This window comes from Trichosurus vulpecula, chromosome 3 (assembly GCF_011100635.1).
Source record: "Trichosurus vulpecula isolate mTriVul1 chromosome 3, mTriVul1.pri, whole genome shotgun sequence".
NCBI lineage: Eukaryota > Metazoa > Chordata > Mammalia > Diprotodontia > Phalangeridae > Trichosurus > Trichosurus vulpecula.
The window spans coordinates 180302287-180324941 of NC_050575.1; the positions used below are offsets into that span (position 1 = coordinate 180302287).

Below are 22655 nucleotides of genomic sequence, written 5' to 3' on the forward strand. Positions count from 1 at the left end.
ACAAATTCAGTTCATGAGACGTATATTAAGTATCTCCTGTTTGTATAACACCATGGGACAGGGTTTATGGCATAGCCCCTGCCCTCATGGAACTTACAGTCAAGTTAGGGGGAAAAGACATGTGCACGGAGATTACTTGATCTTGTGGGTGATAGTTAATTGCATTGGAGAAGTGTAGAACAAAGCGCTAGTGGGGTCCGAGGAATAAATGGTCCTTTCAGGAGATCAGGAAAACCTTCATGGATTTGGGGGAGGCTGTCACAGGCATATGGAACACTATGAAGAACTGAGAAGAAGTGGGAAAGCATAATGTGTTTGGAGGGGTGAGTAGGCAGGGAGTAGTCCACATTGTCTGCAGCATATAATATGTAGGGGGATAGGGAGAGGGATCATGGAGGCTAGAAAGATAGGGTGGCACCAGATTACAGATGGCCTCAAACGCCTCTTAGAAGAGTTTGAACTTTACTCTGTTGGCACTTAAGATTTCTGAGAAGAAGAGAGGAGTTACTAGATCTATGTGTAAGAAAAATTAATTTAGCAGCAGGATGAAGAATAGAATAGAGGAGTAAGAGAGTAGAGAGTAGACTTGCTTCGTGACTGGACTTGGAGCCAGGGTTCGAAGCCTGCCTCAGTGGCCCCAGGGAATCACTTTTAATTTCTCTGTGCCTCAGTTTCCTCATCTTTAAAATGAAAGGGTTTCTATGGAGCCTTCCAGCTCTAAGGCTGTGATCCTGTGATTTATAAGGAGGCTGCTGCAATGGTTTATGCCATTGGTAACAAGAACCTGTACCAGGGTGGCAGCACAGAGGGGGGGAAGGCACAAATGTTGAGAGACAGGAAAGATGTTACAGAGAAAGGATTGACAAGTCTCGGTGCCTGATTTCCTATGAGAAATGAGGGAGAGGGAAGAGTCGGAGATAATGCCGCAGTTTTGAACTTGGAAGATGGGGTGAATGACATCAATATAAATAGTGAAGTGAGGCAGAAGAATAGATTTAGAGGAAATGATAAATTGTAAGTCCTCGAGGAACCAGGTGGTTTAGAGAAAGCTGAGACATTAGGAGATTGTTGGTTTCCCTCTGGTTCTTGCTCAGCCCCTTGGTCATTAAGGGCCTCTCCCCTCACCGAACTGGTTATCTGCCCTGTTGGCACTAGTCAGGGAGGACAAGGACCATCCTCTGACATGTCCTCCAGATCTAAGCCAACCTTCTCCATCCCCCTTAAAAGCCACATGACTTTTTCAAGAATTACCTTGTCAGGATCTCCATTTGCAATCTAGAAATTGGGAGGGGGAGATTGGACCTTTACTTCTCCACAGAGACCGAGAACTCTCAAGTTCTACTTGCCCCAGTTTCACTAATAATAGTTATGGTAATAAACAATAACTAATGCATTTAGCACTTTAAGGTTTCCAGAGCACTTTACAAATATTATCTCTCATTTTACTCTCACAACAACCCTAGGAGGTAGGTGCTGTTATTATCATCCCCATTTTACAGAGGAGTTAACTGAGGCACGCAGAGATTAAGTGACTTGGCCAGGGTCACACAGCTAGTAAGAGTCTGAGGCCAGATTTTAGCCCTAGTCTTCCTGACACCAAGTCCATCTCTGTAATCGCCATAGCAACCTGCCTGCCTTAAATGCACCTGTTTGTTTATGACTATTAGGCACAAAATGTACAATCTGGGCAGGTTCTGACATTTCTCCTTTTTCTGTGAAATCCCTGGCTTGAAGACATGACAACCTCCAACCCTGGGGAAGGTAAAAAGTTCCTGGTTCTCATTTGATTCAGCAGCACCAGTAAAATGATCCACACGATGTCTAGACACTGAAGAGGAGAGGACAGTAAAAGAAAACCAAATGTTTGATAGAGTGGACAGTTTTGGTCTTGGAGAAAAGATGAACAAAAGCATCTCTCTCCTTTGTCTGGAGAGGTAGGAGACGATGGGTATTAACTGTTGTTGCATGAGTTATCAGATATGATAAATGTGTCATTGGATTTAACTTTATTTTTTTTTCTTTGTTACGAGGTAAAGAACATGAATGACATAGGGATGAAGTCTGTGTGTGTGTGTGTATCCAGAAATGACTGTAATGTTAAAACAAAAGGCATCAATAAACATATTTTAAAAATAATTGCTTACTTAGTGCAAGGAGCGGAGGGCCAGGCCATTATATTATCCTAGGATCACATATCTAGAACTGGGGGAGAATTTAGAGAACATCTGTCATCTAGTCTAATATGCTTATTTTCTAGATAAGGAACTGAGGCCCAGAGAAGTTAAGCAATTTATGCAAGATCACACAGGTTGTAAGTGGAAGCATTCAAATCCAGGTCTTCTAGTTCCAAATGCGGTAGCTTGTTGTTCATTTGTGTCCGACTCTTTGTGACTCCTTGGGCCATATTGTACATGGGGGTTTTCTTGGCAAAGAAACAGGAGTGGTTTGCCATTTCTTTTTCCAGTGGATTAACACAAACAGAGGTTAAGTGACTTGCCCAGAGTCACACAGCTAGTAAGTATCTGAGGCTGGATTTGAACTCAGGTCTTCCTTACTCTGGGCCCAGCACTCTATCTGCTGAGCTATCTAGCTGTCCCTAAGTGCAGTAGCACCCACTGGTACTGTAACACAGTGACCTTCCAACAGACTCTCTTCTTCATCACTGTTCCCTGCTCCTTTTTTTCCTGCTGGGATGTCTACAGCTTCTTGGGAACCTATATTCTGTTGCCTAGAAATTGACTTGGCAGCCAAATTGTAGTTCATAAGATTGGAGAACTGCTGAAAGAGGGGAGCACAGGAACTTAATAAACAACCCTTTAACATTTTAAAGGAAAAGCCTGTTTTTGAAAAAAAAAAAAGCCAGTGTCCCTCCTCCCTCCCTCTCCCACCAAAAGCCATTTCAGGAGACAAGTTCTGAAGTTTTATTTTATCCCTTGATTTCGGGTCACACTGTTCTCTCTAACGGAGCCAAGGGCTCTGCTCCTTTCTTAGACTGCCATCTAAGAACCCATTCTTCCCCAGGGATTCACACAGCCTGGACACATTCAGATGCTTTTAAGTGGGAGGGCTGAGTGGTTGTTCTGCTTGCTGGGCCATCCATGCATGGGATTTCAAGAAATAAATACCACCCATGAGTGGTACTTCAGAAATCGATACACCAGCAGCATGAAACCTGCCAGTTGGCTACTGTGGTGGCACCATTCCCTCCCTGCCCGCCATGGCATTACATGATGCTGAAGGCTGGCACAAGTAGAGTCTGCCTTTGTCCTCCCCCCTCCACCTTGGCTCCTTGCCCCACTTCCAGACTGCTTTTTCTCTGCCAGCAAAGGCCTCCCACTTCTGCACCTGGCATCGTGTCCTTCCTTCAGTTTTTTTTCTTTCTTTTTAAGTTGCTTCTTCCGCTCAGGCTTTCAGCACTAAATTCCTTCCAAATCATTTCAGCTTGTCTAAATGTTTTTCTTTCTGGTAACAATCTGGCCCAAGGCCTCAGTTTATCTTTTTCTTTGGAGAGGGGGCTATAAAGCAAGATCATATTGGGGGCTGAGCTGACTCAGGTTTACTTCTTGCCCTGTCCTATTGGATAGTTCTACTGACTGACACTGCTGCACTTTCTCCTTTTTCTGGAGCTCTGCTCCAGTTTCTCAGTCAACCAGAAGACTTGGTTCCAGTCAGTCAACGAACATTTATTAAGCACCTACTGTGTGTAAGACAATCACTGGAGATACAAAGGTGACTCTTCCCCACCACCCACTCCCACCCTGACAAATAGTCACTGCTCTCAAGAAGTTTACAATCTTCATGGTTTGCTTGTGTGGTCAGCCAACTTCTTAATCTACCACTCTGTTGTTTTGACACTGTCACCCACAGACTAACCCATCCTACCAATATTCTATCCACTGACCCAAAGATTCAGGAGGCAGTTATCTTCAGTTTCTGAAATGAGTATGAGGAACCTGACGGTCCTACCAGTAAATTGAGTCCTCATAGGCAGAAGTTAAGAAAGACATGATGAATGTGATGTTTATTCTTCCAGTAGGGTCACAGAACCTCTTAACTTCTAGAATCCTGCGATCTTCTACCCAGGCACATGGAAAATAATGAGGGGCTCAAAAGGTGTGGTTACTGCCCAAGACATGGGTATATTCTGTGCCTCATGCCCAAAGAAGTGTATACAATGTGACACAGAGGAGCACAAGCAGAGGTCCATAGGGAAAACTGCCCATGTAACCAGAGTTGCATTTGTTTACCACACAGTTCTTACCAGACTCTATCTTTTTCCCTCTTTTCTCTTTGTCTGGTACTCAGCTCTGGGACAATTTGCTTTGCCCTACAGTTTTCATTTATGATTTCTTGAAATATAGCTCTGAAAAAACAGGCTTTTAAAAAAGCCCTTTGTATTTCAAATGGAGCTACTTGACTAGCCTTTTAGCCCAAATCACTCTGGCTTTCATTGAATAGCTAATAATAGCCGTCTTACCCAAACTTCTGGCTCATAGTTTAGGTTTTGATGGCTTAGAATGACTGTAAATAGCAATTGTTTTCTGATCTATTCTGAAAAGAGGATCTTTCCCTTCCTGGATTGATATTTTTTGTGATGGCAAACCAGGCCATCTTTTGTCTCAATTCTTACCTAGCTCTTAGTCATTAAATGGGTATTGCCTCCAAACGAAACCTGGGGAAGATCCTAATTTAGAAAGATCAAGTTCACCCACTACATCCAGGGCCATTGCCAGTCATCTTGACTTTTGTCTTGCCACTGGACTTCAGTGACTGTGGAGGAAAGAGTGAAGCTGATGACTTTTCAAATCACAAGCAAGCCAAGACGTCCCCTTCATGATGTCATTGGTCCTCTTTGAGAAGAAAGGATGAATAACAACAACTCAGCTCCAGAATCCTAGTCATCCAAAAGCCTCTGCCTCAGGAAGACCTTGGTCTCAGTTGGTCCATAGGCATTTATTAAGCACCTACTGTGTACCAGACACTGTGCTAAACATTAGAGATACAAAGGCATCTCCTCCCACTCCCACACCTCCCTGTAAATATGGTGGTGTGTTCTACCATCCCAATATTATGGGCAGGCCTAACACTACCTCTTAACATCACAGCTTTCTTTTTTATTTGCTGCTTATAGGCTGATCCAGAGTCAGGGGAAATAGGGTGATGCCCTCATTACGGCTATAATGGCTTCAAATACTGCTTTACTGGCCCACAAGTCCAGCTGCCCTGCCTTCTTAATTATGGTAGCACCTTCCTAGAGACACTATAGAAGCAATGATTTAGAGCAAGGTGTGACTTGGAACCCTGGAAAGAAGGGGAAAAGCAGCTGTAGAAACTCCAGATTTTGGTTCAAGATTCAGCAACTTCCTGGCAGGAATGTTGGTATGAATCAGGAGTAAATGAGAAGAGTAGGCATAAAGTGAAAGAGATGCTCAGAGAAGCCAGCTTTTTTTACATTAGGGGCCACATGCTTACCCCTTTCATTTTCTGAAAACTAAAGGTCCATTGAGAGTTGTTTTAAAACCCAGAGTTCTGCTTTGTCTCTTAGTTTTTCCAAAGGAAAATGTCCAAGCTAGGTATGATGGGACCCACCATGGCTGGGGGAAAAATAACCCCAACAAAATTCTAGCGCACACACACACACACACACACACACACACACACACACACACACGCAATGAGGTCAGAGTTGGGAGAGCTGATTCATCAGATTTCACTTAGACCTTCTCTGTAGCCATTGGGAGCTTTATTGATGCAAAAGCAGAGGGCTAGCCCTGGAAGAAGGACTAGCAAGGACTAGCAATTTACAGAGGGACAGGGGCTTGTTTTTATAAGGACAGGATAAGGGAGACAAGGGGAAATTTTATGACCCAGGGTGGGGGTGGGGGGTGGGGAGACAAGGAATTCCATGGTCCAGGATAAGAAGTTTTATGGTAACTCAAGATAAGGGGAAGAGACTCCAGGGCACCTTCAGGCTAGAGAGTAGATGAGGGGCTTCACAAAGTCAGCTATTAATTTTAACTCTTAGGGTACTGTTTGTATCCACGTCACACATACACGCCAAAAACTGTGGAAGGTACATGAGCAATTGAGCTTTGCCAGTGAAGGGCATTTGGGGTAGTATTAAAAAGTGGTCAATTGACATTTTTTTTTTTTTTTGCTTAGTGGTGAGGAACTCTCAGGGTTGATGTCATTGATGGCTCTCCCTCTCCTCTCCTTGCTGTCTCTCTTTATGTCCCTCAGGTTCTAAAACAACCAGGGACTGATTTGTCATGTAAATTAGTAGCCCAGCCAGGGCTGATCTCCAGGCTCACCACAGGGCTCTAATTATAATTTTCATTAAACTCCTTCTGTTATGAATAACCAGGCAATCTGGGAGTACAGCAGGAGCAGATACAATTATAGCTGAATGCCCACCCCAGGGCAATGCTGGGGATCGGAATGCCACTGGGCTGCTTAAAAGAAACTGCAGGAGAACCTGGTGCCTCCTTTCTCTGTCTCCCAAGGAGAAGTTCATAATCTGGCCAATCTGACTTCAGTCAAGGCTTAGGTGGATTTGTATTGACTCTTGAGTCCTCTGGAAATTACCCAGTCCTTCCATTGTGTTGATTCTGAAACTGGCCTGTTTCCATGGTTTAGGAGTAAGCCACAGGTGACCTGAGTAAGAGGCCTGGTTGGTATGGCAGTGCCAAGAACATTAGCTTTGGGTCCAGGCAAGTGGAGTGAAGGACAAGGGGCCCAAGTGTGTGGCAAGAGGCTAATGAGCTTCCCTTAGGGGTGGACAAGATCTAGGGTAGAATAGATGTTGCCAGCTCAAGTTGGGGCTGAATTGGAGATGTCATTGCTAGTGAATTTCCACCTACCCAGGCCCAATTCCCAAGAATTGTGAGGTAGCTAGGTGGCTCTGTGGATAGAGTGCTGGGTCTAGAGTCAGGAAGACCTGTGTTCAAATCCAATATGAGATGCCTACTAGCTGTGCTACCCTGGGCAGGTCACTTGACCTCTGTCTGCCTCTGTTTCTTCATCTCTAAAATGGGGTAATAATGGCCCCTACTTCCCTGGGTTCTTGTGAGGATCAAATGAGACGATAATTGTAACACGCTTAGCACAGTGCCTGGCACATGGTAAGTGTATATAAATGTTAGTTATTATTATTAATAATAGTGCCTACCTCCCAGAGTTGTTTTGAAGATCAGATGAAATATTTGTAAAAAGCGCTTAGCCCAGTGCCTGTCACATAGTAGGTGCTAGAGAAATGCTTATTCCAGGCCTGCACAACGTGTGGCCCTCAAGCCACTTGCAGCCCACCAAAGGATTTCGGGCACCCCTTGAAAAATGTAGGGTTGCCACTGCGTACTCTCCTGTTTGTCATGTGACCTGAGGCAACCAACCATCGTCAGTCTGTCTCTAGTCTAACCTATCTGTGGCCCAAAGAAGTTTAGCTATTTTAATTTTGACCTTTACCTCCTGTCAAGTTGCTCAGGTCTGGCTTTTTCTGTTCCCAAGAGAACGGTGATTTCTAGCCTTCTAGTCTAGAATGGTGATGTAGCAGACCTGGACATGGAGCTGGGAGGATCCGTGTTAAAATCCTGCCTCAGACACTTAGCTTACTGGCTGTGTGATCCTCAAGTCACTTAACCTCTCTGTGCCTCAGTTTCCTCATCTGAAAAATGCCAGGTTTGGACTCTCTGGCTTTTGAGATCCCTTCCAGCCCTAAAATCTACAACCCTATCAGTTAGTATTGCAGGATGGATTGAGATGGAGTGATGGGAAGGAGAAACTTGTTTTTGAGGCTGGGCTAAAGTTACCATTAGTAAAACTAAATTCCCCCTTGGTCAGCCACCTTAATCGTTCCCCCTTTGTTATTTCACCTAATTCCACCCAAGTCAAGGCATTGACAGATTGCTGCCGCTGTTGCTTCAGTGTAAACTCAGTGCTTGTGCTCAGGGAATAGACTGTCCAGAACAGGACAGTGAAGGAAGGAAGGAATGAAGGCAGGGAGGGAGGAAGAGAAAGAAAGAAACATTAGTTAACAGCCTACTATGCGCCAGGTGTGTCTCTAAGCACTTTATAATCCTTATCTCATTTGATCTTCACGACAGCCCTGGGAGGTAGGCACTCTTATTATCTGCATTTTATAGATTGACAAATTGGGGCATACAGAGGTTAAGTGACTCGCCCAGGGTCATACAGCTAGTAAACATCTGAGGCCAGATTTGAACTCAGGTCTCCCTGACTCAGGGCCCAGTGCTCCATCCACTGAGCCGCCAAGCTTCTTGGTGCAGGCATATGTGTCCAGAAACTTGCAAATTAAAACAAAAAGCCAACAACTGTTGAATGAGTGTAAAGCTTAGTCCTGGATAGCAGGGACTTTGCATGGTAGCTGAGGGGTGGAGAAGTGCAGTGGTTAGCACATAATGGCTAGAAATTAGGGAAATGGGCTAGGGGAATGCTGTGTTTGGGCTTGTCCTAGAGGATGATTGTGAATCCCTCCTCTGTCTGTTTCCAACTGTAAATTCAACTATAGCAAGAAGACAGCTTGGCTAGAGGCTGAGAGGCTGTTTACAATCTAACATTTAGCTGCAGTTCTTGGCCATGTTGGGTCCTGGGAAGCTCCAATATAAAGCAACAGGATGAATCATTAGAAGACTCCATGAAATGGCATTTCAGGCACCTACCCACCAGGTCCCTACATGCCTGTGTCATTGAGGGTGTAATGAACCTGGGGCGTTTAAGCAGATCCAGGGACCTCAGGGCCTTGGCTTAATTGAGAATGGTGTTTGCTTTATTAAATGGCAGTGCTGACCAAACAGACCTCCTGGGGTACAGAGCTACCCAGCTCAATTAGACCCCAGACCTCTTTTACCCTGAAAAGCATTCTGGGGATAGAATTGTGAGAGCCTAGAGGAGGGTTACCTTGACAACACTTACAATAAACATTTGTTGACTGAATATGGAATGAATTGTGCCTTTGGTTGTGTAAGACCTTGAAAGGTTATTTAGTCCTCTACCCTGTGGTGGAGCAGGTTGTGGCTAAAACTTTCCAGACTGTTAAGAGGTTTAGATAAGAAAATGAGCTCTTCAGGACATAATTATACATTAGACCCTAAGAGTGGCTTTATTGGGGAGGGGGAGGGAAGGGGAGGCAGGGAAAGGCAGTCAAGAGAGCTCTCATAGTGGCTGGGAACTATGGGGCTTTTTTTTTGTTTGTTTTTGGGGTTTTTTTTAGTAGAATTAGGTATGCTTGCGCAGCTAGATGGCACAGTGGACAGAGTGCTGGAGCTGGAGCCAGGAAGACCCATCTTTGTGATTTCAAAGCCAATCTCAAAGATTTAGTAGCTGTGTGACCCTGGGCAAATCACTTAACCCTGTTTGCTTCCATCTCCTCATCTGTCAAATGGGCTCGAAAAGGAAACAGTAAACCACTCCAGGATCTTTGCAAGAAGACCCCAAAAGGGGTCATGAAGAGTTGGACACAACTGAACAACAACAAAAAGATGTGCTTGGAAGTGAGGGAGCCCAAAGGTATAAGAGACGTAGTTTAAACTAATTTTACTTGGAGAATTTCCTCAGTCCCAAATCAGTGTAGTAGGTTGGTGTTTTCTTTCAAGTGACTTTTATCTTCACTTGATGCCTAGAGGAGAAAGTCCCAGGTGGGCAAAAAAAAAATCCAAGTACCATAATCTAAATCCATACTCTAGGGCAGTGGTGTCAAACTCAAATAGAAACAGATCCCTTTGGCCCATATCTTGACTAGAAAACCACAAATCAACATTATCTATGTTCTATTGTATTTTTGTTTATTTTTTTCAACATTCCTCAATTACATTTTAATTTGGTTCTTACTGTACTCAGATGTGGTGGCCAGGAGATTGACACCTCTTCTCTAGGGTTCTATTCCAGAATCCATCACTGCAATTTTTCCAAACATTCAGAAGGGATGCCAGGAGGCATTGTAAGAAGTCCAAATTCCAGTTACTTGCATCAAATGAGGTTGAGCTGAGGAGCTGTCTAGAGAGTCTGATGAATGTGGACATCCAGTCTGGATTATGAGCATAAGATCAGACTTGTCAGGCTGGGTCTGCCTGGAAAGAGTCTTTCTCACATCAAGCTATAGTTTTAGTAGAGGGCGGGTTGTCCTCCATAGCATTTTTGGGACAAGGGTGGTGGCAGCCTGAGGCCCTGGAAACTCTAGTTGGCTTCCTGGGGAGGGCTTTTAACCTCATTCCAATTTGGTGCTGAGGTTCCCTTTATAGGTGCAAGAACAAACATAATTAAACTAAGGTTGTGATTCCAGGTCCTAGAACCAACTGGGAATTTCTGCACCCAGAGGGAGTGGTACAAAAGGTTATTTCAGTTGAGGAGGCTGGGGTGGAGACAAAGACCCTGTCTAGAACACAGACAGGAGGTTGTTTTCTGCATTGTGAATGCCAGGAGAGGAGCTCACCCTAGCTCACTATCTGGTAGCTTCCTATTTTAACTAATTATTCTTGCTAACCTGGTGCTAAGCTGTTCTTTCTACCACTGCTACTTAATAATTGTAAGTGATGTCGATGCCTATAAATTCAGCACCCTTGAGCAAAGCCTTACACACCCTACCCAATGTGTCTCTGAACCTAGGGTATATACTCAATATCAGAGCTCTTTATTTCTCTGTGGTACTAAGGACTGATCTATATCCATCCCTGAGAGTCATACATGGCAGGGAGCCTTTTCAAAATAAACCATTATGTGGTTTGTCCTACCTTGTTTCTTCTCTGTTCTGGCTTGTCATGGAGTCAGTGCCAGAGCCCAAGGAAGGCAGGATGCTGAATGTTGGTGGTTGTAAGGGGCAACAACTCAGAGATGCACCTGAGCTCTGTGAGTCTAATGAGAAGAGAGACTTATGAGCGAGGGTTGGAGGCAGCACTGATAAATGTAAGCATGATTATTCTAAAGATAATCGAAATAGACCATTTTCCTGAAATTTTGGAGAGTGATTACCCCCTCCTTTCCTAAGTTCCTTAGTGACCCTGATGACTAACCCTAGTTCTGCAACTCATTGCTTGTGCAATCTTGAGCTGGGTCTCAGTTTCTCTATTTCTTTTTTTTGAAGGCAATTGGGCTTAAGTGACTTGCCCAGGGTCACACAGCTAGTAAGTGTTTGAGGCTGGATTTGAACTCAGGTCTTCCTGATTCCAGGGCTGGTGCTGTATCCACTGAACCACCTAGTTGCCCCCGGTTCCCCTATTTCTAAAATGAAGGGGTTAGACTAGTTAACTTCTGAGGGGTTATATACATAGATGTCACTTCTTATATTTGCCTGAGAAGTAGGTTTCTCAGTAGTTTGGGAAAGGTTGTCTTTGCTACATAATTCAATGTAACCCAGGGCCTAGGGATAGGAGACAGAAACACAGGAGTAGGGAAGTGATGATAAAATTAATTGGGAAATTTATTGTCAGGTAAATTAATTTGTTTTTCAATTCCTTGCTCCCCAGTTATAGGCCAAGGGAAGATGAAAATTTGGAGCTAATAAAATTGAGGCTTCAAGAGGTTAATAAGTAGAATTACAGAAATCTAATACCTCTTTCCTAGGGGAGACATAAAAAGATAGGGGAGTAGTTGGATTGGTATATTGAGCACTAGACTTGGAGTCAGGAAGTTGCTGTTCTTCAGTTGTGCCTGACTTTTTATGACCCCATTTGGGGTTTTCTTGGCAAAGATACTAAAGAGTTTGCCATTTCCTTCTCCAGCTCATTTTACAGATGAGGAAACTGAGGCAAACAGGGTTAAATGACTTGCCCAGGGTCACACAACTAGTAAGTATCTGAGACTGGTTTTCGACTCAGGTCTTTCTGACTTCTGACCTAGTGCTGGCCACCTACCTTCCCCGAGTCAGGAAGACCTGCATTCAAATTCTACCTCAGACACATTAGCTATGTGACCCTGGGCAAGTCACTTAATCCTGGAGACTCAGTTTTATCTTTATAACAGTAGCACCTATCTCAGGGATGTTGCTGTTGGTCACCTGTTTTTCAGTCACATCTGACTCATGTCTGATTCCAAGCCTAGGGCTCTATTCACTGTGCCACCTAGTTGTCCCTAGTAACAGGGTAGCTACATGGGTCAAATAAGATAATATAAAGTATTAGGTAATATTAGCTATTGGTATTGTCTAAACTGATCATAATCTTCCAACCTTCTCTGTAATATTTGGGGGACAAACATTCTAAACCAGTGTTGCCCTTGGCAAACTAAAATGCTTTTTAGGCTTTTTTTGGATTCCTCGCCTATGGTTTTTGATTTAAATCAGTTAAACTTCTGCATGAAATTATCATAGCCTTTGTCTATGTCCTTTTTTCCTTCCATACCCTGCCTTTCATCATCAATAATTTGTTTAAAGAGGTCAGAATGGAATTGTTTTAATTGCATGCCATATCTTTTCCTTATTTTTAGTCCTTCTTTTAACTTTGTACTAATTTTGATCTTGACTCTGGCAAATTGAATCTCATTGTACACAGCCGCTGGTTCACTGCTGATGCACTGACTTCCACATTATTAGTGAGTCATTTCTTGCCCCTTAAAACAGAGTTTCATTTTCTGTGGTATTTCTTTGGTGTTGACCATGCTCTGTGCCTTCAGATTCTTGAAGAAAATATTTATGACAAAAAAGTAGGATATTTTTCTGTCCTTTACGAGTCTCTGGCCTCTAATCCATTTTTCTTAATCCACTTTTTTCAATGTACTTTTTATGTCCTTTGCATTGAAGTATCAAAGTATATACATTGATTTAATTTAGAGGGTCCTAGTGCATTCTTTGCAGAATTTTTCTACTTCATTCTTTTAACAGATCAGTACATAAGCTGTGATCTTTTCATGGTGGTCTTTTTGTAAGTACTTTGCAAACACTGCAATAGAACATGCTGAAATGTCCCATTAAAGGATATTCCTTATTGCTTTTGGAGGCAGTCATCTCTGCCATTTACTTCATTTGCTTCTCCATTTAGCTGCAGCTTCCTTCTTTGTTTTGCTTTCATTTATAACGAGAATGCCAAGATTGATACAATTCAATTCCTTCAATATTATGTCTACTTATTGGTCTTTGGACAAGGCTCTCACTTTTAGAATACCAATAGCTGAGTTAATGCTTATAAAGGATCTTAAATCTGAATTAAATGTAATTCTGAACACCCTCTACCCCATCACTCTGCCTTTGTCCCCAAGGAATGGAAGCAGCTGAACAGGGATGAGGGCCATTTTGCATTTCTCTTTGTTCCATGGTTTTCCATTACCAAATAATTCATCCTCAAGTAGGCAGCCTATTGGTAATGAGTCTCTCTTCTTGGGCTGATCTCCCAAAAATAGACTCAGTCTATTGTCATGACTATAGTGAAAGATTTTCCAGCTTGGTAAAACCTTCTGGAGGTGTGCAGACTTCTAGAGCCCAGAGTCATGGAAGGAACTGTGAGACCTGAGCAGAAGACTTTGTAAATAAGTATACTTACTCAGAATTATAGCATTAGAGTGAGACTTAAGTCTCGGGGGACTTGGAATGTGAGTAACTTTGAGTGTTTTAATCAGAACCAGATAAAAGAAAATACTTTTGTACTTTAAGGGGAGATTTAAATTAGAGAGTTGGAATAAAAATAACATCAGTGCATTTAGGCAAATTTTCAAGTTTTACAAAGTAATTTCTTTACTACCACACTGTGTTGTAGACTATAGCGATCATAACTCCATTCATACAGCAAATATTAATATTATTTACTCTGGAAAGACCACTGTGTTGAGTGTTAGGGATACAAAGAAAAAAAGAGGAAATGCCTGCCCTCAAGGGGCTTACAATCTCATAGACTTTAAATAGGAAGCAGAGGTTCTGAACCTTTCTGGGTCACCTGTCTGAAATGTATTTTTAAATTGAAGTAAATTTGGTTGGAGGTAATTGGAAAGTATCAATAAACACAAAATTAAGTGAATTCAAATGAATTTTATTTGGGATAGGGTTTTTTTTGGAGGACAAGAGAATTCACATCTGAAAATCAAAATTTGTCTTTGGATATCGAAATACTGGTTGGTAGCAAGGAATTACTGTTCAAATCCTGCCTCTGATGCTTTCTACCTGTGTGACTTTTTGGCAAGTTATTGAACCTCCCTGAGTCTCAGCTTCCTATCTAGAAAAAGAAAGGTTGGCTTCTGAGGTCTCTTCCAGCTCTAAATTTTTTTTCGGAGCGGGGAGGGCAAGGCAATTGGGGTTAAGTGACTTGCCCAAGGTCACACAGCTAGTGAGTGTGTCAAGTGCCTGAGGGCAGATTTGAACTTAGGTCCTCCTCACTCCAGGGCCGGCGCTCTACTCACTGTGCCACCTAGCTGCCACAGCTCTAAATTTTTTATCTAAAACTTAGAAATCCTATTATAGAAGCATTTGCATCAAAGTCAGGGAATGTCCTACTAGCCCCAAAGTTTACCTAAGCATTCACTTATATTCTATGCTTCCTGTCTATCCAAATCTAATGGGAAGGACTGAGGTGGTTAAGGGAGATAGGTGGCACAGTGGTTAGAGCTGGGAAGAGCTGAGTTCAAAATGAGCTTCAGACATTTACTAGCTGTGTGACCCAGGGTGAGTCACTTAATTTCTCTCTGCCTCAGTTTCCTCATGTATAAAATGGGGAGAATAACAGCATCTGCCTTCCAGGGTTGTTATAAGGATAAAATGAAATAATATTTGTAATCTATAAATCTTAATATATATGTATATATATGGAATTGCTATTATTATTGTTGTCATCATCAAGATCCATAATTATGTACTCTGTAAACCTTAAAGCACTGTGTAAGTATTAGCTGTTATTATTATCGCCATCCTCATCATCCATAATAATTAAAAGCCTGCCCGGTCCAGCAGAAGATAAATCATTCCAGGGCAGAAGTGCAAAGATCCTTTTGTAGCTCTGGGGGATACCTTCAGTGACTTTCCTGAGTCTTGACATGGTTAGTACCCAAAAATCATCATCATCATCATCATCGTCATCAAATATTTGGGAGTCCCTTGTGCCCAGGACTATGTTAGATGCACAGCAGGCCTTTTTCATAAAGCGTAGTAGTAAACATAAAGTTGGAAAAGCCTAAACATGGAATACGAGGAACACACACATATGGAATTGAGTGTGTTATGATGGGGTCACATGTTGTTCAGGGTGAGTAAACCCTTACACTTCCTTCTAACTCTCCGACTGTATGGTTAAATATTGACAAAGAATAAATACCCTTGAATAGGCTTTTCATTTGGGGGCACATAAATTTATAGACATGTAAATTTATAGATTCATATGTCCAGGAGAAGGTAAGTGAGTATGATAGGGTTAATGTCATCCTATTCTAGAGGTGAATTCTTATCTGTTTAAAATAGGGAACAATTCACTTCTGGATGCTGAGTGACTTTCCGCATTATCACTGGGAAGCTTTATTTTAAATTGTGATGATAAATGAATGTTAATGACGTTTTGTTATTTTCTCTTCAATTGGGTTTTACTATTTGAAAGCTCTAGTGGTTCTTTTTTATGGAGGACCTTGAGTGGTTGTGGGTCATCAACAAAACAGCCACCTTGATTTCCACTTCATTGGGAAAACAACATGAGAATCAATATTGACTAAGTGGATAAAGGAGGATGCAGGCCAGTGAAAGCTTTTTATCTCTGGGACTTCTGGTTGGGTAACAAATGAGGCAACAAAGCAGATAGAGAATCATGAAAAGTAACAACTGATTAGGACCTGTGAAGGTCATTGTAATAGAAAAAAAGGATAATGGCTTATATTTCTATAGAAATTTAAAGTTAAAAACCATTTTACATGCATTAAGATTTGTATCCACAGAGTTCAGCACAGTGACTGGCACAGAGGAGGCTTCTGATAAGTGCTTGTTGATTGATTGCCAGTAGCCAATGACAATTAAGTAATCAGAAGAACTATTCGTCATTGGAATTAATGTTTAGAAGACATAAACTGGCAGTTTTCAAAGGAAGAAATCCAAGCTATTGACAATCATATAAAAATGGTATAAATCATTAATATTTCGAGAAATGAAAATTTGAAAAAAACCTGTGGTTCCACCTTATGCCTAGCTGACTAGCAAAGGTGAGAAAACAGGAAAATGACATTTGTTGGCAGGGCTGTGGTAAACAGGTACACTAGAGCACTCTTGGAGGAGCTATGAATTAATCTAGCCATTCTGGAAAGCAATTTAGCACTATGCCCAGAAAGTTACCAAATGATTCAAATCCTTTGACCCAGTTATACCTTTACTAGGTCTATATGCAAAAATATTTATAACAGCTCTTTTCATGGGAGCCAAACATTGGAAACTAAAATGATGTTCTTTTGGGGAATGACTAAACAAATTATTGTATATGAATGTGATGTGATATTTTACCATGAGAAATGATGAAATGGACAATTTCAGAGGAACACTGGGAAGAGCTTTATGAATTGATGGAGAGTGAAGTGAACAGAAGTAGGAGAATGATTTATATAGTGATAATAACATTATAGAGAAAAACAACTTTGAAAGATTTTAGAACTCTCATCTAAATGATCAATGATAAACCACAAGCCCAAAAGAATGAAGGTACAATATGCCACTCACCTCCTGGTGCAGAAATGATTAATTTAAAATGCAGAGACATTTTTAGACATGGTTAATGTGGGGATTTGTTTTGCTAGATTATGGAGATAAGTATTGAGGCATTTTTTGTTGATTTTTTATTATTTTGTTTGCTTAGTGGGGGGCAATGGGAGGCATAGATTAAATTTAAAATATTTCTTACTTGAAAAAGTAAATAAAATAAATAATAAAAATAAACAAAAACATGAAAGGATATGAAAGTCAGGTAGAATTTTTTTGAGTGGGGAGGGGATGAGGAGAGTAGGTCTCTATCTGGTCTAGGCCAGTTATGGTATGAATCTAGTCCCAATATTGATCATCATGGAAGCTTTAACTTGCTTTGAGTTTCTGAGCTGGGTTAGTTTGCCCCCTCCTTAGGCATCCTGTTGGCCTTCCTACCCTGGGGGGCTCATCATTTTGGTGCTGAACTTGGTATGGATATCCAGTTGGATTTATCCAAAACTTTGGAGCTCAAGAGATCCACTAGTCTCAGCCTCGCTAGCATCAGGGACTACAAGTGTGTGTGCCAGCACACCTGGCTAGTCAGGTAAAATTTTACATCCATCTAGATTACTATATTCCTGATTGAAGGAAAGAGTCCATGGCAGGTATGAATATATAGTACCTGAACTCAAATGAAATGAAACCTGATGTCCAGGACCAATCCAAATTTAGGATTGTGAAAGGTCCCTGGCAGCCTGTGCATAAATCCCTTAGGTAAAGATTAAGCATGTAGCATATCACTGCGGCTGATGAGAAAGACAAAATCTTTTGTGCCCATGGGGATTTGGAATTTGACTGTGAAAGGAATAAATTCTTATTTCAAAGGCCAGCCTTGTTATCAGAGTGGCAATGAATGGGATGCATTTTATAACATTTTTCAGTAAGTGAAAACAGTTCAAAATATGACAGCATGCGGCACTTCAAGGTTGCTTCAAAGAAGATATTAATTTACTTTGGAAACACAGCAGGTTCTCCATCAACCTTCCTTCCAACCTCCCTCTCCCTCCCTCCTTTCTTCTCTCTTCCCCCTCTCTTCTTCCCCACCCCTCATTCCCTACATACACAGCTGTCTTCCAAGGACAAAACCCCATCCAGCACGGGAGGCTTTAAATCGCTTCCTTTTAGTGACATGCTGTTTGGTTTCCTTCCTGGAAATTGAAATATCAATTCTTTGGCTGCCTTCTCTGATTTTGCATGCCAGTGGTGTCACAGCAGAATGCCATCTCAAGGGCTGATCGTTTAAATTCCGCCTCTAAGTTAGTCATTGTCACTTAAGCTCTAGACTTTCCATTGACCTTTCCAGCAGTTCTTTCAGGATACTAATACTCCATGGAGTTACCACAGAGAAGAATGCAGGAATATGAACTTTCAGACAGGGTCAGATCAATGATCTATAGTGCCTTGCACATAGTAAGTGCTCAATAAATACTTGAGGAATTTTAAAAAATCAATGGAGTGGTCTAGCATTCAATCTCTGATCATAGTGCCATGGGGGAAATTTGTAGATTATGATATGCTCATCATGATTTAGAAGAATGTTAGAAAAATGGAAAGCATAATCCTGCCTTTCTAAGAAATGGTGAGCCTTTTGGTTTTTCCAGTATTCTTCCAGCATTCAATATTTTATTCTACATCCCATCCATTCTGGGTAAATTTTGGCCATCTATATTTTGTCACTGAACTTCCTGACTCCTGGGCCACTGAAACTCCACAGACTCTACCCTGGGGGATTTGATCTGATTATCTTTTCCATGGGGTTGGGGGTGTAGTGCTTCAGCAGCTTACCCCTGCAATCTAGAAAATCTGTATAAAAATTTTTGGCCCTCCTTTCATACCAGAAAAGTCCGAATTCTTTCTTTTTCTTTTATGGGGTGTTTATAGTACCTTATTTTAAAATTTGGGTTAAGTATTTGGTCATAGGCTTTGTGTCATCTGTGGCTTCTGCAAAATCCCCCAAAATTCTCGTCTAATTTCTTATGCTGACCCACAATGAAACTTCAGTGAAGAAAGTCAGATGTGGAAGAGATAACTGTATTTCTCTTTGGAATTCCTTGCCTAGGGGCAAGTAGTCCTGATTGGTAAGTGAGTGAGCTAGTGAAAATTCACATAGTCCCCTTTATCTAGCTGTACCAGCCATCTTATCTCAAATACACCCAGCCTCCCCCACCTCCCACCATTTTTCACCTCTTGCTCTGGGGGCCATAATCAAATCAATACTATTATTGCTTTTGGAAAGTGCATGTCAGTTAATTCATCTATGGTTCCGCTAGCCATCCCTGTGGCTTCCTATACCAAAACATCTTTCCCTGGCCATTATATCTCTGTATGTATTGCCATCCCCTCCTAAGCTCCTTGAAGACGAGGATAATCGCCTTTTTGTATCTGTACTCCTTGAATTTAGCAGTGGTTGGCCCCTGGTTAAGTGCTGAATAAATGCTTTTCACTTCATCGTTTTATTGAGCTTTTTGGTAACTATACAACTTTGGGCCAGTATCTTTAGGGAATCATGTGGAATGACTCCAAAATGACTCTCCCGGTCTCTAGCTAATTGCTTAAAGTCCATCCTTACAAATGTGGTCTGGATTATTCAATTCAGTAAGTGCCTGTTAATTACCTGCTCTGTATAAATGAAAAAAAATGAAAGCCCTTCCCCTTAATGATCTTACATTCTACAAAGAACTTGCTTTCAATACATTTTCCCTAAATGGATCACTGTACACTACATATGTGTCCATGTGCTACTTACCTGCACCCTCACACAGCTTTGTGAGATCTTCCTGTAGTGTACTTCTATCTACTTAAGTTTCCCTGCTTTGAAGAAATTAGCATCTATCATCACAAGCACATGGAATTCACTGGGTCATCTGAGTATCATTGATGCATAATAGAAAGACCACCAAGTTTTGAGTCAGGAGACCTAGTTAGGGCCCTGGCTATGAAACATGAGGCAAATAATTCTGTTTCTCTTAACTTTCTTATTTCTCTAACCTTCTCTATTTCTCTTTATTTGTCTAATTTTACCACTTTAGAGTTGATGAAACCTCTCTCTAGTTTGTTCATTCTTCCAGACTACTTCCTAATCTCAATCTTGATGTTAGGGCTGGGTGCTGGGCACTTCTGGAGGGAAGGTCTGGGCTGGTCCTCTTGTTATTACTGCCTTGTGTTAGTCCAGTATCTCGAGGCAGCTCAGACTGGGAACATGCAAGCTTTCAGGGTTTCCAAAGTGATCTGATCCAGGACAAAGTCTGATTGCTGCCTCCCTGCTCTAAACTGTCTTAAGATTCTTATCTGGGTTTGCAGCTGAACAAGGGTAGACTGCTGCTGGACCAGCAATTATTAGCCATCTGGGAGCTTTGCTGTTTCAGAGTGATTGAACTGCAAGCTTCCCTTTGGTCTGTGATTCCTGCCTTGGTTATTCCTCTGCAGGCTTCACACTGAGCTTGAAGTTGGAGGTGAGACTTGCTTCGCTCCTGGAATCCAAGCCACACATGCTTCTGTTGGCTTTCAAATTTGCCCTTCTCTTGGTACACAGCCCATGACCCACTACCATGGACTTCTACCTATGGGTGCAGGTTCCCAATTCCATCTATGACTCAAAAAAGCTACAAGTTGGTACCTGTTTGCACATCCTGAATGAGGTCACTGTGCCCTGATTGGTTCCTGGTTAAGTGCTGAATAAATGCTTTTCCTTCTTGGGACCTCCTCTTGCCCTGGTGAACAGCATCTTCATGTGTTGGAGTGTTCTGGGCAGTGGTCTTATGGCCAGACCTGATCAACAGCATCCATATGCCTTTCTAGTTCTCTATGCCTACGTGAACTGGAAAAATGATTCACTGTGGTTTTTAAATTTGATTTCCCCAATAGGATTCTCTCTAATGTGTTTTCTAGGTCTGTTTGGAGGAGATTTTTGGGAAAGGAGCTTACTGTATTTCATTCTACTACCCTGCCATCTTGACACTATTCTCCCTTAACTCCCATTTTTTTTTACAAAACCTAAAGACTCTACAGAAGAGATGGAAAGCTAGACAAACCCAGCCACTATGTTAGACTTAGGGAAAATCAGGGTCCTGGAGGAATTATAACAAGAGCATAACAGTCCTTTGTCCTTGCTGATGCCAAGGAACCTTCTGGCTGTCAATATTCATTCTAAAGGAGCTGCTAAAAGTCTCTTTGAATTAACTAGAGAAGCACCTCTATACCATCCAGTACAGAGCTTCTGAGACAGGTTATGACCCAGTGGGCTTGCCTCACTAGACGGGGTACTACAAAAACCACCTTGGCTTGGTCCATGGGGAATCCTCGGGGTCGGAGGTCCACAAATGATTTTAATGGGCAGGAACCCCTTGAACTTCTTCATTCTCCTTGCAGAAAAGTTGGAAAGTGATCCATGTGCTAGCTAGGTCTGCCTCTGCTGACTCTAAGCACTGCCTAAAACAGGTGTTTGAAGCCTTTGGAATCTCAGATGTTCATTGCTGTATTACTAGGTCCTTAGAGATCCAGTGCTTTGGAAACTCCATGCTCTCCATATTCCACTCCTGGGCTATGAGGTTAAGGAGGAGCTTTTGGTATGTTAATCAGTGGCTGTTTAAGGTATCAGAGATGTGCCAGATGGAGAACAGCAGGGCTTGACTAGCGTCAGAGAGGAAGGGTCACATTTGGGAGGAAAGCAAGTTTAAACCAGAACATTTTGATATTGGGGTATCTGTAGGGATGTTGAGAAAAATAGAAAGACTGGCTATCAGCAGAGATTGAGGGATTTCATATGAAATAGTGGGGAAAATTCAGGGAGTAACAGGGAGTTAACAAATCTTATATCTCAGTAGGATTCTTTAGATCTTCTGTCTCTTCATCGTAGTAGTTTTTGGTCTGTGCCTACTTGCTGTGGGTATGTAGGAATGGTCATGGACATGAGAACCTCAATGAATGTTTGCTGATGATCTTGATGAGAGCAGGGGTATATAAACTTTTGATCTCCTTTTTAGTCCTATGGCTTTGTAGATAGATGGAGCTAGTAAGGAAGATATAAGTGTGATCCCATCCAGGTGACTGGGAGGATTCAAGTAGAAGTATCAAGTAGAGTTATCTTTTGTATGATTGAAATTGAGAAGCAGCCATGGTGGATGTAGTGCATAGAGAGTCAGCCTTGGAGCAAAGATCTCCTGGGTTCAAATCCAGTCTTTGACATTCTGGCTCTGTGACCCTGAGCGAGTCAGTTAACCTTTCAGAGCTTTAGGCAAGACTTCAAGACTGCAAGTTGCAGAAGAGGTACAGACCTGCCCTGGTGCAGGGAGTTTTCTCATCTTGGAGTTCCTTATACCAATGAAATCACAGGTTTGATTCCTACTCCTAAAGTATCCTTGGAATTATCCTTCTTTGGAACTTCTCTGATCTTGCTTCTACCCTCCCTCATTGCATCCCTTGGGCATGGCTCTAATTTGCTGTCTTTGCTTCTGTATATTCTCTCCTGGGGACAATAATATACCTGGACAGGTAACCCAGAAATGCTGGATCCTGTTAAGATAAAGTACCCCTGAGCTTTAACATTATATGTGTCATAACAAACCTCTGGCTTCTTTATCTTTCCTCACCTCTTCTCTTCCTTTTTCTCCTCCCTCCCCCCTCAGCTTGCTGCATTAGAGAGACAAGTATTCGATTTCCTGGGATATCAATGGGCTCCCATCCTGGCCAATTTCCTTCACATCATAATTGTCATCCTGGGCCTCTTTGGAACCATTCAGTATAGACCTCGATACATCGTGGTGGTAAGTGATGTTTGCTTATTCTTGTCTTTTCCCTTAGACCAGGAGGACTACAGGGGGCCTGAGTAGTATCCAGAAAACAATGCATTGAGAAAGAACAGAACTTGCTTTCTGCAGAGACATAAAACAGCCTAGCATATTTTAATTCCCCACTTCTGGATCGTTGTTTTGTGTTAAGATAAAACTGACTTTCCCTTCCAAATCTGACCAGTTCATCCTTATTTTATTTATAAAAATGGACCTTTTCATAAGTTACTAAG

The 22655-nt window shown here is 42.0% G+C and overlaps 1 protein-coding gene across 2 annotated transcripts in view; it reads left to right on the plus strand.

The window, feature by feature from the left end:
• NKAIN4 (sodium/potassium transporting ATPase interacting 4) overlaps window positions 1-22655 on the plus strand; it is a 115231-nt gene that overhangs the window by 34693 nt on the left and 57883 nt on the right. For both annotated transcript variants that reach the window (XM_036751127.1, XM_036751128.1), the window contains exon 2: window positions 22261-22398. In XM_036751127.1, coding sequence (XP_036607022.1) covers window positions 22261-22398 — 138 coding nt within the window. The remainder of the gene's footprint in view (window positions 1-22260; window positions 22399-22655) is intronic.